Source organism: Macaca thibetana, chromosome 6 (assembly GCF_024542745.1).
Source record: "Macaca thibetana thibetana isolate TM-01 chromosome 6, ASM2454274v1, whole genome shotgun sequence".
NCBI classification, from domain to species: Eukaryota; Metazoa; Chordata; class Mammalia; order Primates; family Cercopithecidae; genus Macaca; species Macaca thibetana.
The window spans coordinates 87,553,758-87,577,255 of record NC_065583.1 but is presented as its reverse complement, the minus strand read 5'-3'; the positions used below and the strand labels follow the sequence as shown (position 1 = coordinate 87,577,255).

At 34.5% G+C, this 23,498-nt stretch overlaps 1 protein-coding gene across 14 annotated transcripts in view; it reads right to left on the bottom strand.

Moving 5' to 3' along the window:
* The window catches only part of FAM172A (family with sequence similarity 172 member A), a 483,877-nt gene that overhangs the window by 320,086 nt on the left and 140,293 nt on the right, over window positions 1–23,498 (bottom strand). For 12 of the 14 annotated variants that reach the window (XM_050794318.1, XM_050794314.1, XM_050794313.1 and 9 more), the window contains one exon: window positions 22,538–22,729. The exons of the other annotated variants lie outside the window; for them this stretch is intronic. In XM_050794318.1, the coding sequence (XP_050650275.1) occupies window positions 22,538–22,729 (192 nt within the window). The remainder of the gene's footprint in view (window positions 1–22,537; window positions 22,730–23,498) is intronic. 14 annotated transcript variants of the gene reach the window in all.

Genomic DNA, 23,498 nt, shown 5'->3' with positions numbered 1-23,498 from the left:
GGAACACAAAACTAAATATTGCATGTTCTCATTAATAAGTGGGAGTTGAACAATGAGAACACATAGACACAGGGAGAGGAGTATCACACACTGGGGCCTGCCGGGGTGTGGGGGGCAAGGGGAGGGATAGTATTAGGAGAAATACCTAATGTGGATGATAAGTTGATGGGTGCAGCAAACCATCATGGCACGTGTATACCTATGTAACAAACCTGTATGTTTTGCACATGTATCCCAGAACTTAAAGTATAATAACAATAAAAAAAGAAACATGTATGGCATAAAAAACAAACAAAAAATATACAAATTAGTCAGGAGTGGTGGCTTGTGCCTGTAGTCACAGCTCCTCAGGAGGCTGAGGAAGGAGAATCACTTGAACCTGGGAGGCGGAGGTTGCAGTGAGCTGAGATCACACCACTGCATTACAGCCTGGGTACAGAGCAAGACTCTGTCTCAAACAAACAAACAAACAAACAAACAAACAAAAAAGAGACAGAGGGCAAACTGGAGAGAAAATATGATCCCCTTAACAATAGCCATAAAACTATAAAATTCGTAGGAAGTAACCTAACAAAGAATATGTAGAGTCTTATGAAGAACTATTTTAAACTCCTTTGAGGACCTAAATAAAACTTAATAATGCAGATTTAACCATGTACATGATTGAAAAACATAAGATTGTAAAAATATTTTTCCCCATACACAGATACACACAAATCACCTATAAATTCTTCATTATTTCAATGGACTATAAAAGAGAATGATAAAGATATTCTCAAATTTAGATTAAGAAAATACATGAAGGATAACTGAGATGATTTTGAAAAAGAAGACTAAAAAAAACTAACAAAGGTAGTTGCCTACACAACCACCATTTTCCCATTCTTTTTTATTAACAGAGGTCTTATTTTGTTTTCCTTCTTCCATGCAACTGAAGGAATGACCCATTTCTAGGTCCTCCCCAGTGTACATCCTAAGTGGTCTTAGGTAAACATTGTGGGCCTAATCTCTTTGCCTGTAGTTGGGTTAGATATGGACATGTGTGTGATCTGGCCAATGATGTGTGAAGGGAAGCCTACTGGAGGCCCTCTGCAAAGGTTTCTTCACTCTTAAAGAGACAAGTAAAGACAGCCCCTCTTTTAATATTGTGCTTTGGCCTGTCAGAATATGATCCCTGCTATCCTGCACCCATTTTGTAACCAAGAGGAGAAAGCCAACATGTCAATGACAGCCATACTCAGTGGGAAAGAGTGGAATATTTGATGAAATTGTTGCACCTTCGAATTAACCTGCTCTGGACTTCTTGTTCATAGCATAATAAATGGTCCTTCCTTACTGTATAAAAAAACTGGAGTGACAACCATAAAAAGGAACAAAATAATGGCATTTGCAGCAACCTGGATGGAATTGGAGACCATTATTCTAAGTGAAGTGACTCAGGAACGGAAAACCAAACATCACATGTTCTCACTCATAAGTGGGAGCTAAGCTATGAGGATGCAAAGGCATAAGAATGATGCAATGGACTTTGGAGACTTGGGGCTTGGGGGAAAGGATGGGAGGGGGGGTAAGGGATAAAAGACTACACATTGGGTACAGTGTACACTGCTTGGGTGATAGGTGCACCAAAATATCAAAAATTCCACTACAAAACATATTTATGTAACCAAACACCACTTGTTCCCCAAAAACCTATTAAAATAATATTTTTAATGGAAAATAAAAAAAGATACTACTACTACAGGAAAACACAGAGGGGACCTAACCCAGTCAACTGGAGCAGGAAAAGCTTCCTTGATGAGATGGTATCCAAGCATATGAAGCGAATTTTGGGCAAACAGAGTTGAAGGTAGATTTAGGGGGCCAATAATTATGGTAAATGTAGTGATGGTGTGGGTGTTGGTAGAGGGAACAGCACGTACAAAGCATAAAGGCATGTACAAAGCATAGAGGAAGCATACCATGCTTATGGGCATGCACATTTTAAGTACTGCTGAAGGGTTTAATGTAGGGGAATAGAGAGATATTGATTGTGATGTATGAGGTTGGAGAGGTAGGCAGGGGCCAAAATATGAATTAATAATAACCACCATTGTTCCAGGTAAACGGCAGTGTACTAAACAACTCAATGCATATGTTCTACTGTTAATTATGTCCAAAGAGAATCTTCATAATGCACACAAAGTACCAGTTATCCAAAAATTTCACAAAATATAATATTTCACATCTCATAAGAAATAAAAATTCATTTTATTCTTATGTAAAACTCCATTCAAAGACAACGGAATCTGAGTTCAAAATGATTTAGGATTTTTTTATGATGCCGTTATTTTGTGTTTTTTTACAAGTCTATTAGCTTCAATATGGCAGAAAAAGAAAAGAATGAAAGGGAAAATGCTGGTAAACTCAAACAGGAAAATCAAGGGCTAGTCCATTAAGTCTTCATTTGAATAGAATTCCATTTGAATAATAATTCTTTAAATTGGTACTTCTGTTGAGTAATAAAAAGTTAATAGACTTTGAGTATTTTTATCATGCTTGAACATGGTATACTAAAAATATGTCTAGAAGTAGTAACAAATAGTTAAACTGAATATTTAACGGATAGTTAAATTTAAACCAATTAAAATTTTTGTTTTTACAATAAGAAGGAAAGATGAAAACTCATTTTGTTCTTTCTTAAAACTACAGAATATTACACATTATTTTAATTGAAATTTTTCTCTTTATTAATACTTCTAAGTGGGTATTTCCTCTCTTAAGAAAAAAATTGCAGTGAGCCGAGATCGCGCCACTGCACTCCAGCCCGGGTGACAGAGCCAGACTCCGTCTCAAAAAAAAAAAAAAAAAAAAAAAAAAAAAAAAGAAAAAAAGAAAAAGAAAAAAATTTCCCCATTCAAAATTTGTGATTGCTAGAATACAGAGTGAGAGATTATGGAGGTCTATGCAGAACTTGAAAAGTTTTATGAGAAGGTTTATGAAATTCATTTTGTTCTCTGCTTTTGGATTCTTGTAATCCAAAGGGAGGAGCAATGCTCAGTAAGGGATAAGGATGTCTCAAGAAAAAATTTGTTATAACATCAACCAGTAAATTTTATTCTCAGAAAATGTCTGAATACAGTTATCAATAGCAATTTTTCAGCGATAAAAATTAATTTGCAAATAATAATTAATGTTATTTAGAAGTAAACAAAAAAGTATAATTGTTGAGTATGGCCACTGCCAAGTGGTAATTAATATACGATTACTATATATTGCATACTATAAAAAAAGATGAATACTTTGGATCATAATTATATTCTTTCTTTTAAACCTTTTTATGACCATAATTCTACCTATGCGTTCTGTTTTCAGAAGCTGCAAAAGAGAAATGTCACTTTGGGAAACAAAAATTTTAATATACCCAGTATTGACCATGTTTTAATCAAAACTATATGGAACAAGTGATCACCAGTTGTTGTGTTTGTTTTCAGTCCCAAAATGTCAATTTGGAAATAGTCTTAATCACTCAACTGATACATTTTTTACATTATAAAGGTTTAATATAAGCAAAGATAACATAAAAGGTTCTCAGGGATTAAAAAACAAAGGGAATATCCAATTGTGTATACGTGTGCCTGTGTCTGTGTGTAGTGGGGAGGAGGAGGTTTAGAGAGAAAGAGACAGAGAGTGTGTGTGTGCGCTGGCCGTGGTGGCTTATACCTGTAATCCCAGCACTTTGGGATGCCGAGGTGGGTAGATCACGAGGTTAAGAGATTGAGACCATTCTGGTCAACATGGTGAAACCCCGTCTCTACTAAAAAAAAAAAAAAACAAATAAAAAAAATAAAAATCAGCAGTGCATGGTGACGTGTACCTGTAGTTCCAGCTACTCAGGAGGCTGAGGCAGGAGAATTGCTTGAACCTGGGAGGCTGAGGTTGCAGTGAGCCGAGATTGCACCATTGCACTCCAGCCTCATGACAGAGGGACACTCCGTCTCAAAAAAAAAAAAAAAAAAAGAGAGAGAGAGTGTGTCATCCCTCAATTTCCATGAGGTATACATATAATTTTCTCTCTGTGTGTGTGTGTGTGTGTGTGTGTGTATGCAGGTATCCCTCAATATCCATGGGGAATTGTTTCCATGACCCTCTACAGATATCAAAATCAATGGATGTGCAATGCCTTATATAAAATGGTGTAGTATTTGCATATAGCCTACACACATCCTTCTGTATTCTTTAAATAATCTCTATGTTACTTATAATACCCAAAACAATGTAAACAGTTGTTATACTATATTGTTTAGGGAATAATGACAAGGAAAAAGTCTGTATATATTTAGTACAGACGCAACCTTTCATTAAAAAAAAATTTTTTTTTGAGTATTTTTAACCCATGGTTGGATAATCCATGGTTGTGGAACCCACAGATGTAAAACCCATGGAAACAGAGGGCCAAATGTAGTCTCTTTTCAAAAATAATCTTAAATTCCACTGCTCTGTGACTTTTCTACAGATTTGAGCATCATGAAAAATACAACAGATTAACGCCATTCATGCCAATTTTTCTCTCACCTAAGAAAATTGTTTATGAAATGTGTTACAACAAAATGCTTAAGCAAATAATTTACTTGAAGAGTAAAAATTAAATATCTAATAGGCAAATGCAAATAAGCAAACTGCCTCTCTGGTTAAATGAACTAATTCCTTTAATTTAATCATAAAAAACAAATACGCCAGTTTTTCATTTCAAGATTAAATTTTCTGATTTTATTACACCAAAATAGTAAATAGAAGAGTACTGAGAAACTATTGGGTCACTATTTTAATTGTTTATGTAGTATTGACTATCTCAAAATACATTTTATTTTTAAAACCAACTCATAGCTTTAAATTTAATATATTGTTAAGTGCTTCCTACGCAACCCAATTTTTTTGTCTAAAGTGAACGCTGCGAATTGCCTTGGATAAGCAAGCATGAAAAAGCAACACCATTTATTAATTTTGTATAAGTTATCCTCCACTCAAGAGATTCCATGGAGGGAAAGGGCAAGTCTGAATTTCACCATACAGTGCCACAGGCAGAAAGTGAGAGAAACTAAACAAATGCATCCTGGAGAGAGAGAAAATGCCTGCAAGCAGCAAATGACCTACTACATACCTTGCTATAGAAGCTTTGATGTTATAATTTGTTAATTTCCAGGAAAAAAGGCAATTACCAATACCTTAAGTTTGTTCTGACAGAAGAATTTAACTTCTTTAAGTTTTGATCACAAACAACACACACGGTTCAAAAAGGCAATACCTTTTTAAGCCATCACAATACCAAGTAATTGTGCCCGAAAAGTTTAATGAAAAGACAATTTCTTACTATCAGAAAATGCAAACTAAGAAGTACATTAAACTTTCTTTAAGAAAGTTTAAAAATATTCTTGGCATCTGCTTCTCTGGATAAATGTTCTCTTAAATATTTTCAAGACCAATTCATTGTAAGAAAAGATAATTTTATTCAAATATGCAGCTCATGGTATGAATAAGCAAGTATGTATTCCCCAACAGAATTGGCAAGTCTTTCAAATAATGTTGTTTTTTTTTTTTTTTAAATATCAAACCCACAAGGTTACCAATTGGGAATTTTAACATATACACATATTTGCACGCATGTAGGCATGTACATTTGTGTATATGTGTGTAATCATGAATGTTTCCAAATAAGTATTTTAATAATTAAGAAATAAATTGATCCTTATTACTGTTATTTAACACCCTATGTTCACATTGCATCATAATAGAAATACATAAATGCATAAAGATATAATTTCATATCTTAAGTTGTGTCCTTTTTTCTAAACTAAGGTTTCAATCTACATATATAACCATAAAGATAAGAATATAAAAGAATTATTTTAAAATGGCTAAACCTCAGTACTACTATGAAATATGGGAGAACTGAAAATTATTACAAAAGGAATGGCTTTCATTATCAAAAGGAAAAGCAAAGCTGTATGGCCTACTTAACAGTTTTTCCCAAATTTTTAAAATAAGTTTCTTTTGGAGAAATATTTATATCACTTATTATTACCACTGTATTACTGCGGAAATAAAAAGCCAAATGAGACCTTCTTACAAATGTTAATTTTCTTCAGTGCCATTAATATTTTATTCTGTAGTTTTCATTTATAAAATAATAAATTGTGAACTAACTTATTTTCATTGAGAATTTAAGTTATAGCATGCACATTCATCGTAAGTTATACTCTAGGTAACAAAATGTAATAGTTTGCTATGCTATACCATTTCTACATGGCAGTCCTAACCTAATATGGATTAAATCTTATGATCTTATAAAGTCAAATGTGAATGGCCTTGAAACTATATCAGTTTTTTTAAACGCAGAGTGTATATACCTAACACACTATCTGTGCTCTTCATTATTAACTAGTCTTCTTCCAAAAGGTTCAATCTTCCTGAGGCATACTCATTCCTGCACAGCCATTTCATAAACATGGTATCATCTTTCCAATAAGAATTATAAACACAAAGCAACAAAACATATTTTAAGATTGTTGACATCTGAATGCATACTTATTAGTACAAGGTTACAAGTTATGTTTACATTTGGAGTAAACCGGTAATAGGGTATTCATTTTAAAATACGAAAGTACATGATTCTAAATAGGCGAAGTATACCAATTGTATTCTACCTAATTCTCACACTTCACTACAAATTTTAGTCATGATTTATTTTCTGTCTAGAAAAACAAAAGATTATACATGCTGGATAAAAAATTAAAATACTGTTATGTTACTATCCAGGAACCACTGTTGAAATTCTGTCTTAATTTAAGGATGTCACATTGTAAATAAATAATTAGTAGATATGTCTTTTTCATATTAAATCTTTAACTTATATTTAGGTATTAGTTCGAATTTCTAATATGTATTGAAATAGGCAATTTATAGTGAAATTAATATTTTTAAAATTCCTTTTATTTATATCAATTAAACAGTTGAATAAAATCAAACAATATTAGAATATCAGAAGAAAATAATATCAGAAGCATATTGAGCAATTCCTGTGGACGCTATTATTTACTCTTAAGTTCACATGACATTATTTTCTTTAAAATATCTAATTTTACTGATTATATAAATACAATACATTTAATCTAAGTCTTGTTAATTTAAGCCTACAGTGTAAACTATACTTTCATAAACAAATTACCAACTTTACAGCTTAGTGTCTCAGTTATTTCAAGTTTAGACTATTTTCTACTCTAAAAGCTAACATTCTTTCTACTTTAGTTCTTCTCAAATTAAAGAAACTCAGGGGATAAGCTGATAACTAATGGAAATAAATGAGTTTTTAAAATAATGTTTAATATAAAAATATAAAGGCTAAAACCACCAGAAACCACAAGTACAGTGAGAAATACAATCCTGACCTATCTTTAATGTTTTGAATTTAAACCTAGACTACTCAAGAATTGTCAACTAATTATTCCATTTATTGATGACACTTTTCTCTAGGGAAGTTATATTAAAAGTTTAACCCTGGAGCAAGTCACGGCTTCTCCGTTCCTTGAAAGTGTCCAAAGCATTGATTATAACTGCAGGAGTTGTTACCTTCTACCAGAAAATCTCACCCTGCACAATGTTACACACTCTCTCACTCCCAAAACAGCTCTGATTCAGCAATTCAGATTGCTTCAGTTGATTAAAGGAAGGACCATAGAAAAGGGATCGACATTTAAAGCAAAATAAAAAGGATAAAAAAAAAAAATCCAGATCATGGATATGGTAGCACAAAGCTCAAGAGAAAAGCAGATTTGAAAAAGACATCAGAGTGACTCAGAAAAGAACAACATGACAGAAATTAAACAAGATTTTTATGTTCGCCTTCTATGCATTTAAACTCATTTCAACCTCCATTGAAATTCTGATCATACACAAACCCCAAGGCTTTTGACATACTTTCAAAAACCTACACCCTTTCTTTCTCTTTCTAAGTCTCCAGAGTCACTTCTTAGGTAGTCAAGAAAAAACAGAATTCAAATATGCATGTCATTGAAAAATACAAAGGCCAAATTATAATTTTAACCAATATTTTTCATGTAAAAATAATAGCTAATTGTTTTAAAATTCAGTGTCTTTCCTCTTTTTAGTGAAAAGAGCTAGGTTGGCTGTGAAAATTATTTGAAACCAGGTACAGACACAGGTAGAGGAATAGATAGATATTAGGCATAAGAGACCTTGTAACATTTTTCTTAGGATGATGTCAGAATATCAAAGTGCTCTATACTATCACAGATTACTCTTCACTTGACCATAGAAAGAACTTAAGCATATCCTTTATTAGTTAATTAGTTCAGTACTAGAGATAATCGAGATGCAAACAGCTATTACAGAATGGCTTATCATATCTATCTCAGAAACAGTGACCAAAATTCCAGAAGGTAATTGGATTTTCAAAACTGAACATAGTTTCTCCCCCCTCTACCCCATTCAGTCATGACAGGGCCAGAAGGTAATGATATATCTGCCATGATGCAACAAGCAGACCTGTCTTCTGTCAAGAGTTGAAATCATAAAGGAATAAGCTGTCGTTAACAACCTCTCTCCAAACACTAGAGCTGTCATCTCATTGTTTTCTTTGCTGGCATGGGGTTGGGTGGCCTCATATACCTTGTCAGTTCAGTAATGTGCTAAGCTTTTAACCTTTTCTGGAATTTTTGGCTTCAACAATCTTTTATGAAGTCTCTAATGTAAAAACGTACTTTCTTTAATTTATATTTTCTCTCAAAGTTTACTTTTAAAATTTAGAATTAGTGATCTTGGTTTCAATTTATCACTTAGAAGTCTTACATTTCAAGTAAGAAAAAAAAATTGTGTTTATTAACAAAACTTTTCTTTGAAATATAAATTTCAGTGGCTTAAATTCAACCACTCTTTAAGGGAAAAAGAAAAACTCAATAATCATTCAAAGGAGTTGCTTGGAGTTTTATACTCAAACATTTTTTTTTTTTTTTTTTTTTTTTGAGATGGAGTCTGGCTCTGTCGCCCAGGCTGGAGTGCAGTGGCCGGATCTCAGCTCACTGCAAGCTCCGCCTCCCGGGTTTACGCCATTCTCCTGCCTCAGCCTCCCGAGTAGCTGGGACTACAGGCGCCCGCCACCTCGCCCAGCTAGTTTTTTTGTATTTTTTTAGTAGAAACGGGGTTTCACCGTGTTCGCCAGGATGGTCTCGATCTCCTGACCTCGTGATCCGCCCGTCTCGGCCTCCCAAAGTGCTGGGATTACAGGCTTGAGCCACCGCGCCCAACATTTATTACATGTTAAGTTCACTTAGAAATAGTTAAGTCAATAACTATAAGATCATGATAATCATATTTCATGACTATTTAAACTATCTTAATTATAAAAGTAATATCTTTTTAAATATAAAAGTAAAACCTACTCAAAGAAAAAATAAAACAAAGAGAAAAATTGAAAATGAAATCTAAAAGAAGAAACTTTGTGGTTTCTTGCATAAACTTCCAGGAACATTAATGTGTATCCATGTATGGATGTAGATGTAGATGTTCACATGTATAAGCGTACTTTTTAAACAAATTAGCTCATCTTTCTGTTTTTATCTGCTAACTCTTAGACATCATTCCAGAATGATGAACATACATACATACACATACAACTTGCTATTTTTAATAACTACAGTCTTCTATGATATGAGTATGCCATCATTAAATCAAATAGTTCCCTATGTTGGATGGATGTTTAGGTGGTTAGAATTTTTTGTGTTATTACAAACTGCTGTTATGAGCATCCCTACGTATACTTTGTGCACTGCTCTCATGTACATTCTTATAAATGAAATTTAAGGTCAATGATTAGTATACATGTTAAATTTTGGAAGATATTACTAACCTGCCATCTAAAATGATTACTCCAATTTACATTTTCACTAATATTTAAACATGATATTATCAATTTATTACCAGGTAATTTATAATTTGCCAATCTGATATGTTGAAAAATGGTGCCTTGTTTTAATAAGTATTTCTTTAATTTTCACAAATACTTTCAATGACTATCAAAAAAAGCATCAAAGTCTGTAAGTCATTTGAACAAAGGTATATTTAAAAGTGCCAAGTAATTTTCATATTTTTTTCTCTGAGCCCTTAAACAAGAATCTTTTGCCATACTCTATACTCTGTTTAGACTACATAAATATTAAATAATTTCTCATAAGCAGCTAGATGGCATTACTGTTATTAAGAATAACCATGTTCGATATTAATATAGTACTTTTCTTATTATTATCTACTAGGCATAGGTATCCATTATAACCCTGTTAAAATCTTCCTGTCATCAAGTTTGTCAAATACTTATGCTGAAATAGAAAGATCTTGCAGTATTTACTTTGAAGACTGAGAGTTGAGGGCTGTAGTTAAGAAGGTGTTAACTAAAAGTTTATTACTGAAATTACTGAAAAATGTCACACCATATTCTAGAAAACCATCTATAATGGCTCTATGCTGTGAAAAAAGTTCTTAATCCTGTATTCAATCAGCTTTTCAAATTTATTCATCAAAAGGGGGGGGGAAATTCAAAATGAAATGAAAAGAATCAAAAAGTCAATGGCCAGAATAGAAAAGTTAAGCCATAGCTTATGAAAAGAGACATGATTTAGAAACTAAAAAACTCTAACTCAACTTTCAAAGCATTCAATTCACATCATAGTCAAGTAACAGTTTAGGTAGTCTTTAGTTTCATTATAATTTTAATAATTTCTAGTAGAAGATCTTAAAATTTTCTAGTGTGATGAATATTGCTACATAAGGAGATTATCTTTGAGGCTTACAAACATTATTTGTTTTAAAAAGATACAAGTTGTAAAGTAAACTACCTGTCACTGGGATGGCCAGGTTAAAAAAATATTTAATTAAAGTGCTACACTGAATTCTTTTGATTATCTCTATTCCTGCCACAAATGTTACTAAAATCTCATTGAAGAAAAAGAAAAGCCAGACATGGTGGCTCACACCTGTAATCCCAGCACTTTGGAAGGCTGATGCAGGAGGATTGCTTGAGCTCAGGAGTTTGAGACCAGTCTGGCCAACATAGCAGGACTCCATCTCACCAAAATAAACAAATAAATAAAAAGGGTGCCTACATTCTCAAGTACTCAGCGGGATGAGGTGGGAGGACCACCTGAGCCCAGGAGGTCAAGGCTGCAGTGAGCCATGATCATGCCACTGAACTCCAGCCTGTGTGACACTCTGCCTCACAAAAAGAAAAGAGGAGAGGAGAGGGCAGGAGAGGGGAGGGAAGGGGAGGGGTGAGGACGGGAGAGGAGGGGAGGGGACAGAAGGGGAAGGGAGGAGGAAGAAAAGGAGGGAAAGAATGGGAAGAAGAGAAGAATGAAAGAACAAAAGAATGAAAGACAGAAAGAGACGAAAACAAAAAAAGAGGAGTGGTATTCACACATCAGGACAAAACAAATGGTAGAAGAGAAAATGGAGGATACAGATGTCACCTCTGTATATATTTGTAGAAAACTAAGTTGATGAAGGAGTAGGTACTGGCTTGGCACTACAGCACAAATTCAAACTTCAGTGCCTCCAAAGGGAGAAAATGACTAAAAGCCAGCCAACTCACCCATAGAAGTCCAGAAATACTCAGAAATTGGGGCACCAGTTCTCTTGGAAAATATTGGAATGTAAGGGTAGGCCATGATGCTAAAAACAGGTGCTTTAGCTGTAAGTTCAAGTAAGGTACAGTTACCCCACTCTCCAAAAAAAAAAGACACCAGAAAACCAAAAACTAGGTCATAATCTGACATGTGTGGCCAACACTGTAAGAGACAAGAGATTTTTCCTTTGCAGAAATGCAATCTATAGGCCAGTCGCAGTGGCTCACACCTGTAATCCCAGGACTTCGAGAGGCTGAGGTAGATGGATGACCTGAGGTCAGGAGTTCAAGACCAGCCTGGCCACCATGGTGAAACCCTGCCTCTATTAAATATATAAAAATTAGCCAGGCATGGTGGCAGGTGCCTGTAATCCTTGAGAGGCTGAGGCAGGCAGAATTGCTTGAACCTGGGAGGTGGAGGTTGAAGTGAGCTGAGATCGCACCACTGCACTACAGCCTCGGTGACAGAGCAAGATTCCATCTCAAAAAAAAAAAAAAGAAATGTAATTTATAGAAGGACTAGACTATGGGACATTAAAGCATAGAAGAGAGACACAAAGCTCAAATCAGGTGTACTAATCAGAAATCTGCATAATGATTTTAAAAAAGAGGTCCATTTCAAAATACGATTGAAAAACTTTAAAAATTCTATGCAATGGTTAAAAGAAAAAGTAGGCAATCTCCCAGAAATGACTGGAAATATAGAATAAAAATAAGAAAGAATGGATAAGATAAAGACTCATTCCAGTAACTCAAAACCACAGAAGAGCTAAATAGAGAAGTGTAAAATTATCAAGAAACAATACAAAAAAAGTTTCCCAAAACTAAGGATCACAAGTGAACAATATAAATGGAAAGAAATCACCAAGTGCCAAACAATGAAACAAATAATGAAACAAAACACCAAGACTCAGGAAATTTCTTAAAAGCAGTATGATTCACTTCTAAACATCAGAGCTTACATACAGTGGAACAAAAGGATTTAAGGCCAAATGGTTTCAAGACTTTCAAATGAAAACACTGGAAACTAGAAGACAATGAAACAAATCCTTCAAATTTCAATAAAAATATTTTCTACTTGGAATTCTATGTCTTTTGAATCTTTAAAATACAGTGAACAAGTAGACTGAAGGCATTTTTCAGAAATGCAAGGGTTCAAAAACTTATCTTCCATTTGATGGCTCCAACAAAATGAGGGCATATATCAAGAAAGCGCAGATCATTAGGTACAGGAAACAGAAGTTCAAAGATAAGAGAAAAACTAAAGGGAAACCCAGGATAATACACAAGTAAGCAGGCTTAGAAAGGGACCAGTCAAGATTGAAACAGAGTCCACACAGTTCCAAAAGACAGTACTCCAGAGGAAGAACATGAAACTATGAGATTATCTGATAAGTTTAATCATGTCAAAAATTATTGAGACCAATGGAGATCTGAATTGATACAGAAAAAATTAAAAACTAGAAAATTATTAATTCCATGAAAACAAATATATTGTATCAAAAATGAAAAGCAAACATATTATCTATCTGGATCCGCCATGAGCAATATTAAGGTTGTAGTAGTACTGTAAAGCTTGATTACTGATTCTACCATCACAGAAAGTGAATGATAAATCAAAAGACAGCACTGTAATTTTAAAATATGTATACAATGAGTATAAATAAAACCAAAATGTATTGAAAATGATTACATCTAAGGAACAGGATTAACAGGTAGGGAAGGATTAGGAAAAGATAACACATTTTGATACTACGTCTTGGATTTACTTGATTTTTAAAATTATATGCATGAATCACGGTTTTATTCTAATATAGTTAAATGTGCATTTATTTTCATTTATCTTGCCTTAGATATGCCATACTTCTTCAACAACATGATTTATATTTTTAGTCTCAAAAACATTCAACCACTAATACATGCTTTTCTCCTGTTTTTCTGTTGTTTCTCTGAAACATCTGATAGAAGAATATTATGTGTTATCCTATTTTCCATGACTTTTTAATCTGTCATATTTTTTCTCATTTCCTCTGTGCTATATTCTGCATACTGTCTTCCTTAACTATAGCTTTCAATTTACTAATTCTCTTTTGAATTACGATAGTTTCATGATCTAACTTTTCTTGTGATGAATCATTTCTTCATATAATTTGTAGTTTCTGACTGAATTCATCTTCAGTAGGGATTTATTCTAGGTTGTAAAGTGTTCCTATATGGCAGTATTACGATTGCTTCTGCCAGGTGCCCCAAAGGTTTCATTGGTCCAGAATTCATTTTTATATTAATTACAGTGTTTAAGATTTTCACACTAAGTGTGTCATCTAAATTCAAACTGCAAATCCAAATCCACTTGCGGGTTAGGGTCTGGGTCTCCTATTTCCGAAGAGAAGTTGTTTATTTACCCTACCTGGTACTTTTAGCAAAGAAACCTCCTTTTAAGAATTACTTTTTGTTTTTTATTTTAGAGATGAGGTCTCACTCTGTCGCCCAGGTCGGGTGCAGTCACACAATCTTAGCTCCCTGCATCCTCAAACTCTTGTGCTGAAGTGATCTTCCCACCTAAGCCTCTTAAGTAGCTGGCATTACAGGCACTAGCCACAAAGCCTGGCTGGAAACGTTTAACCTCTAAGCAGTGACCTGATTCTTCCCACTATTCATCCTTTTATTACAAAGGTGGCAACTTCCAGGGTCTTACCTATATCCAGGGCTCTTAGTTTTAGCTCCCACCTCTCAGTCCCAAAGATATAGATGATGGGTGTGTGATACAGATCATGTGTGGCCTTGGGTTCGTATCTTACCAGCTATCCCCTGAAGTTGCAACACTTTCCAGGGATTTACCACTGTGTTGTAAGCTATCTCTTACACTCAGGCATTTAGGAAATCCTTTTCTTTTCCTTTTAATTTTTGTAGGTACTTAGGTGTATATATTTATGGGGTACATGAGATATTTTGATGTAGGCATACAATAAGTAATAACTACATCAGGCGTGAGCCACTTCCCTCACCAGGCTCACGCCTGATGTAGTTATTATTTATTGTATGCCTGTAATCCCAGCACTTTGGGAGGCTGAGGTGGGCAGATCACAAGGTCAAGAGATTAAGACCATCCTGGCCAACATGGTGAAACCTCGTCTCTACTAAAAGTACAAAAATTAGTTGGGCATGGTGGCACATGCCTGTAGTCCCAGCTACTTGGGAGGCTGAGACAGGAGAATCGTTTGAACCTGGGAGGCGGAGGTTGCAGTGAGCCGAGATCACGCCACTGCACTCCAGCCTGGCGACAGAGTGAGACTCTGTCTCAAATAATGGGGTGTCCATCACCTCAAGCATTTATCCTTTGTGTTACAATCCAATTATACTCTTTCAGTTCTTTTTAAATGTACAATAAAACATTACTGACTGCAATCACCCTACTGTGCTCCAAATACTAGATCTTACTCATTCTATCTCACTATAGTTTTGTAACCATTAACTATCCTCCCTCCCCTACAACTCATTATCATTCCCAGCCTCAGGTAACCATCATTCCACTCTCTATCTCCTTGAGTTAAACTCTCAATTTTTAGCTGTTACTTATTTGAGAATTTATTCTCAATAAATTCTCAATTTTATTTACTGAGAATAAATAAATTTGAATTTGTTCTCAAATAAATGAGAACATGTGAAGTTTGTCTTTTTGTGCCTGGATTATTTCATTTAACATAACGACCTCCAGTTCCATCTATGTTGTTGCAAATGACAGGATCTCACTCTTTTCTATGGCTGAATAGTACTCCATTGCATATACATACACCTTTTATCTTATCCATTCATCTGTTGATTGACACTTAGGTTGCTTCCAAATCTTGTGAAGAATGCTGCAATAAACATGGGAGTGCAGATATCTCTTCGACAAACTGATTTCCATCCTTTTGGGTATATACTAAGCAATGGGATTGCTAGGTATTGTACACAAATCTATTTTTTCATTTTTTGAGGAATCTTCAAACTGTTCTCCATAGTCATTATACTAATTTACCTTTCCACCAACAGTGTACAAAGGTTTCCTTTTCTCCACATCCTCACCAGCATTTGTTACTGCCTAACTTTTAAATAAAAGCCATTTTGGTGGGTGGATCACTTGAGGTCAGGAGTTCGAGACCAGCTGGCCAACATGGTGAAACCCCGCCTCTACAAAAAATTCAAAAATTAGCCAGGTGTGGTGGTGCACACCTGTAATCCCAACTACGTGGGAGGCTGAGGCACGAGAATCACGTGAACACAGGAAGTAAAGGTTGCAGTGAGCCAAGCTTGTGCCATTGCACTGCAGCCTGGGTGACACAGCAAGACTCCATCTCAAAAATAAAATAAATAAAATAAAATACACGGGGCACAGTGGCTCACGCTGTAATCTCAGCACTTTGGGAGGCTGAGGTGGACAGATCACAAGGTCAGGAGTTCGAGACTAGCCTGGCCAACATGGTCAAACCCTGTCTCTACTAAAAATACAAAAAATTAACCCGGCATGTTGGTGCATGCCTGTAATCCCAGCTACTCGGGAGGCTTGAACCCAGGAGGTGGAGGTTGCAGTGAGCCGAGGTCATGTCACAGCACTCCAGCCTGGGCGACAGAGTATGACTCCGTCTCAAAAATAAATAAATAAATAAATAATAAATAAAATAAAATAAATACTAATAGTATATAAAAAAAATAAAAGCCATTTTAACTGGGGTGAGATGACGTGTTACTGTAGTTTTGATTTGCATTTCTCTGATGATCAATGATGTTGGGTGCCTTATCATATGCCTGTTTGACATCTGCATGTCTCCTTCTGAGAAAAGTCTATTAAGATCTTTTACACATTTTAAAATTGGATTATCAGATTCTTTTTCCTTATTGAGTTGTTTGAGCTCCTTATATATTCTGGTTATTAGTCCTTTGTCCAATGGATAGTTTGCAAATATTATTTCCCATTCTGTGGGTTGTCTCTCCACTTGATTGTTTATTTTGTTGGGCAGAAACTTTTTGACTTGAGGTGATCCCGCCTGTCCATTTCCGCTTTGGTTGCCTGTGCTTATGGGGTATTAATCAAGAAATATTTTCCCAATCCAATGTCCTGGAGAGTTTCTTAAATGTTTTCTTGTAGTAGTTTCATAGTTTGAGGTCTTAAATTTTTTAAATCCATTTTTATTTGACTTTTGTATATGGTGAGAGATGGGGTCTAGTTTCATTCTTCTGCATATGGATAGCAAGTTTTCCCAGCACAATTTATTGACAGACTTTCCTTTTTCCACTGTATATATTCTTGGCAATGTTATAAAAAATAAGTTCACTGTAGATGTATGTATGTATTTCTGGGTTCTCTATTCTGTTCCATTGGTTGATATGTCTGTTTTTATGCCATCACCATGCTATTTTGGTTACTATAGCTCTATGATATAACTATAAAAGTCAGGTAATGTGATTCTTCCGGTGTGGTTCTTTTTGCTCAGAACAGCTCTGGCTACTGTGGGTGTTTTATGGTTCCATATAAATTTTATGATTCTTTCTATTTTTGCGAAGAATGTCACTGGTATTTTGATAGGGATTGCACTGAATTTGTAGATTGCTTTGGATACTATGGACATTTTAGCAATACTGTTTCTTCTAATCCATGAATATGTAATATCTTTCCATTATTTTGTGTACCCTTCAGTTTCCTGAATCCATGTTTTATAGTTTTCATAGCAGAGATCTTTCACTTCTTTGATTACATTAAACTCCTAGATATTCAATTTTATGTGTAGCTTTTGTAAATGGGATTACTTTTGGATTTCTTTTTCAGATTATTCACTGTTGGCATATACATATGCTACTGATTTTTGTATGTTGATTTTGTATCCTACAACTTTACTGAATTTGTTTACCAGTTCTAATTAATAGTTTTTGGTGGAGTCTTCAGGTTTTTCCAAATATAAGATCGTATTTGCCAACAAGGATAATTTGACTTCTTCTTTTCCAACGTGGAAGCCCTTTCTTTCTTTCTTTTGTTTGACTTATTTCGCTAGGACTTCCAGTACCATGTTGAATAACAGTAATGAAAGTGGGCATCCCATTGTGTTCCAGATCTTAGAGGAAAGGCTTTCAGACATTTTCTATTCTGTATGATACTGGCTATGGGTTTGTAATACATGGCATTTAAACTGTATATATAAAGGTATGTTCTATCTATACCCAGTTTTTTTCGATGGGTTATTATAAAGAAATGACGAACTCTAAGAAATACTTTTTGAGCATCAATTGAAATAATTATAAGTATTCTGACCTTCATTTTGCTGATATATCACATTTGATTGGCATATGTTAAACCATCCTAGCATCCCTGGCATAAAGCCCACTTGGCCATGATGAATGATCTTTTTAAAATGTTGTTAAATTTGGCTTGCTAGTTTGTTGTTGAGAATTTTACATCCTGTTCATCAGGATTACTGGCCTGTAGTATTTTGTGTGTGTCTGTGTGTGTGTTTTTTTAATGTGTCTTTGTCTTGTTTTGGTGTCAGGGTAATATTGGTCTTGTAGAACGAGTTTGGAAGTATTCCATACTCCTGGAATCTAGTGTCTGGAATAGGAGCCTCAGGACTTTGCCCAGTGTCCTATCCTACTGTGGCTCATCTGGTATCCAAGTTGCAAGACGAAGTCTTCTTTACCCTTCCCTCTTTTCTCCTCAAGCACCGCAAGCAGAGGGAAGGAGTATCTCCTGGCTGCGAGCTGTGTTGCCTGGATTGGGGGAGGGGTGCATAAGGACTCTCCTAGCTGCCCTGGCTGGTATCTCAGTTGATTGCTTGCTTGCTTGCTTGCTTGCTAAGTCTACTGCCTCTAAGCACAGCACAGCACAGCACAGCATCAGTACTTGCCCAAGAATTGCAGTCCTTATGGCCTACACCGCCTTTCAAGTTTATTCAGCACCCCAGAGCACTTTGGCTCATGGTGGTGAGGCTTGCTGGAACTCAGGTTTCAATTGCTAGGATGGGCAATTCCTCTCTGGGTAGGGCCAGTCTAAATACTCCCTCCATGGGTGTCAACTGAGATCTGCCTGGTGTTGCCTTCTGCTGCGACAGGGTAGCACTGAGTTCCAATGCAGAGTCCCACAGTCACTGTGCTCTCCCTCCCCCAAATGCACAGATTCTCTCTCCACACCATGCTGCTGCTGCCAGGACACAAGGGAGGGGTGGCTTCAGTGATTCAAGAGTATCTTTCCTACCCTCTTCGGTGCCTTTTTCAGTGATATGCTGTTATAACCAGATACTGTGACTGCTCACCTGATTTTTGTTTTTTATGACGGTGCCTTTTTCTGTGTGGATAGCTGTTTAACTTGGTGTTCTTGCAGTGAGGACATTTGGTGAAGGCTTCTATTTAGCCATCTTCCTCTGCCTCCACTCTCCTCCTCCTCTGTCTTTTGAACATTCATATACAACTAGGTATTTAGTATTTTTGTTACATTTTATTCATTGTTTTTATGCGTGTTTAATGGGAGAAGTTCATATTGATAAGCCCAGTCCACCATGTTATGGAAGCCAAACTGTATAAATTACATTAATAAAAATAGCATTAATTTTTAAACCTCAGAAATAACAGCATGAATATTATAATCTAAGTAATTATGGACATAGCAGATTCTTCTGAATAATCCATCTACGAGAAATTAGGGAAAATGTTATCCTAGTGAAGTAATCAGACTTCTTATGAAATTATTAAAATTAATACCTAAATCACTTATAGACAGTATTTTGAAAGTATCTTTTGTAATTTAAACTTTACTTTTTTACTGATTTTATTACAAAATAGTTTCTATAACTTCTCAATCCTTGTTTTCATAAATACAACTGCCATCAAGTTCTACATTTCCCCTTAGAGCTAGAGCCTGAGAAATATAAATAAACCTTCAGACGTGTGAGACTACCCGGCCCGGGTTGCTATGGAAGCTGGGTCCCAGTGGGCCAGGCCCCTGTGCTCACTCTGGGACTGGACCACATCAATAGCTGCTCCTACCACTGCCTCTTGGGCATGAATAGAGTTGCCTGCTTTTTACCCCTTTTTAGAGACCAGTGGAAATGCCTAAAAAGGTGTATGTGAGTAAAGGTCATCAAAGAAGAAACAAATATGAGTAACTCTAAAGCTGCACAATCAGAGGCTGAATAATTGGTACTTGGCTATGTGAAATACTGTTTCTTACTCCAGGTAACATATTATGCAATGAAGCCTATCAAGAATATTAGCAATGGCAACCTCAGAAGCACTTGTGGGGATTTATCTGATATGCACCATTCCTCCAACATGAACTCTTAATACACTTTTGATAATAAAGTCCTGAAGAATCTAAAATGCAAGGATTAGAATACCTATGATTTTCAAACTATGACCTGTGCAGCCCTGGGGCATTTGGGGAAGAAATCTCAGGGGCTGTTGTGGGAGTGGTTCCAATATTCACCATGCCCTCCTTTCAACCTAAGTGGCTTCACAGATTTAAACTTAATACTGTTCACAAAACTTAATACTGTTCACAAACCAGTCCACTTAGACAGGGCTCTACTATTGAAAAAAAAGTTTCAACCTTACAATGATAGGAATCCAATTTTAGGAATTTCAATCTTATACCAAAAATATGCAAGGAATATAAGGAAATAGTATTAATAACACTGAGTAAAGATAGTATTGTGTGGCCCCCAAAATATCAGAATTTACTTCAGTTGTGATATGAAAACCCACAGACCATGAAAAATAGACCAGAGGTTCTAACTTTTTGAAAATTTTGGAAATCTTTCTTTAAATAGCTTCAGAAAAAGTTCAAACAAATAAAAACAAAAGCAGAGCTAACCTGATTTTAAAAAAAAAAAGTAAGAATGGGACGGCTTCTTATTCCCTGTTTATTAGTCTTCCTCTGTCTGCCTCTTAAAATACCGTCATCCTTCCCTTAACCAACCCCTCCCCACCCACAGAGCAACCCTTCAAGAAAACATTATGAAAAGGTAAAGCCAAAGTAGTAAAATCACTTTATCCAGATTTAAAAGTGATCTGTTTCTAAATCACCATGAAGAAAATTACCATAATAATGTTCACATTCATTTTTTCAAAAAAATAAAGAGTATTAAATATATAAACTAAAATTTCTATGTGTGCTGCATGCTGAGAAATCAGTTGCTTCTTTTCAAGGAATCATGAGTTGCCATTTTTTTTTTAAGAAGAAAAAATTCAAGACGGTGAAATGCTGTTATTCCCAAAACACTATTCCTGCTTATAAGAACAAAACGACTTACTATTGTAATGTCACTGACAAACCTCCTCCCTCCTGTTTGGGATATCAATAGAAAGCTTGTTCAAAGAAACATGTTTGGCATGGTTTTCCATATAGACTTTCCCCTCGAAATCCTTACACAACAATAAAATATTCCAGAATAGGAAAGGCTCAGGTGATCTATAGCAGAGATAATATAACTACATAAAATATTTCACCTAGCACTGGCACGTTGAAAGCATCTGATTTTCTTTACTAAGTTATATTTTCAAATAATCATCAAATTGTGAACACATTTTACATATAATGTTCTTCCGAAAATACAGACAGGATCTGTTCTAACTACAAACAAATGTGTCAGAGAGAAAGTTCATTTAACTATTTAAAACCTGAAATCCGAAACAGTTTAAACATAATACTTTAGGTGAGTTAACTTAGTCTAAACTTCAATTTATTTTAGTTACTTCAATTCTACTAAAATACACACTATCGAAATAAGCAATCAGATCGAAAGTAATATCTTTGCATTCTTTGCCTATCCATGAAAAGTGGAAAAAAACCCCCGAAAAACCATATAGTTAATTTAAGAAATTCTACTTTCAGCATTTTAACAGTTTCAAAATCTATTAACCAAAATGTTCTTTAGGAGCTGGGCTGAGCCTTTATATTATCATTTCTGATTTACAGAATAGAGAAGATGTGACCTTCGACTTTTGTAACCATTAGCGTATTAAAGAAATCCTTTCCAATTTTAATTACAAAAATGTAATAATTCTTATAAATAAAACAAATAAAGCCAACATGGACACATATATTCCTTTACTTTTTACAAAAGTCTTTTATACAAGGTATCAGTTCATGTTTTTCTTAAAAAAAAAAAAAAAACTACTCACATGAATGAAATTCATACTTTGCAAAATTGGGCTGTTCACTATAGAACTTATGATTGCAATAATAAAACAAAAGCAGCCAAACATTAAAATATGCCAATATTATGTCAGAAAAACATTTCACTATTGCAAGAAATCTTGAATACAATTTAAAAAAAGAAGTTTCTAAAAAGTTTGAATGCAAATAAGAATAAAATATTCATTAAAGATTACATTTTGCCATTCTGTATGTCTGCATCTCATGCTTAAAGCATTTTATTTGCGGGCTCTAAAAAAAAAAATTTAGTTATTCCAACTCTTCCTTTAAATAATAAGAGATTAATTCAAAGCAGCAGATCTCCTTTAGTTTCTAACTTTACCAAATTAGGTAGGCAAAGGGTTACAAAAGCAGTCATGATATTTTTGTCAGAAGTATTTTCAATAATGTTGATAAACATTTGATAGTTTAACTGACATTTCACAGGATTAAAAATATTTAGAAAAATAATTCACTCAAAATACATTATTTAAATCTCTGTATGCTCAAGATGCCACTTTGTTTTTCTTTTGTAACTCAAAATAATGCAGAATAATTTTTCATACAAGTAAAATAAATAATAACAACCTGAAGATAAGATTATGCTTAGGATATACTTTTTGAAGAAACATAAAATCATATAATAAAACAGTACTATAAAATGCCAAAAAATAAAAATAAAAAAAAGAAAAAACCCAGGAAATTGTACTTACAGCCACAGCTCTTTTAATAAATGGTATCTGTGTGCCACTGTCGAGGTCTTCATTTATAATAAGTCTTCTAGCCCACTGCCCTGCCCTGACAACACCACTACCATGAATTAAAACCATCAGTTTCTGTGGGTTTGTCAAAGCATCCTCACTCATAAAGATAAAACTCTTTGGTTCACTCTCAGTGGCATCTACCTGTAATTAAATAAAATTAAATAATAAAGAAATGTCTTCTGATCAGGTATACACATAAATGAAAAACAACCAATGGCTGTTATAAAGTATTAAATGGTTACTATAGAATTATAGGCGTAAAAAACAATTTTAACACAAAATTAAAATATTCGGTAGAGATTAACAATTATATATTAGGTGGATGGGACAAGACATGATAGTAATTTAAATACAAAAATATAAAAAATATTGGTAATATATTTCTCTTCATTATTATTGTATATTTAGTATTATATTATCATTGTAAATAAAAATAATTATTTTTTAGTGCCTTCTATAGTCTAACTGCTATGCTACCTGTTTTAAAAACATTATCTCATTCAATAACAACCCATTTAGATGGCACTATTATTATGCTGATTTACAGATGAAGACATTGAGGCTTAAAGAGTTTAAATAAGTTGCCCATAGTCACACAACTATAAGTCTATAGTTGTATAACAGAAATATATTGCACCTATAATAAAAAATAGAAAACTGAAATTGGAGATATATTGGAAAATCATAGAAATATATCAGCCAGGAATACCACTAAACTTTTAAAGGGAAGAAGAGGTAACTATTTAAAAACTAACCATCTATTCTATTCTTACCTGATCTATGTAAATGGACTTCCAAATTTCATTCAGAGTGTGAACACAGGATTATATAACAATTGTTTTTACAAAGTCACATTATGTACTCCAATGAGCTTACTTTATAAACTAGTTACTTACAGAATAAAAAGTAA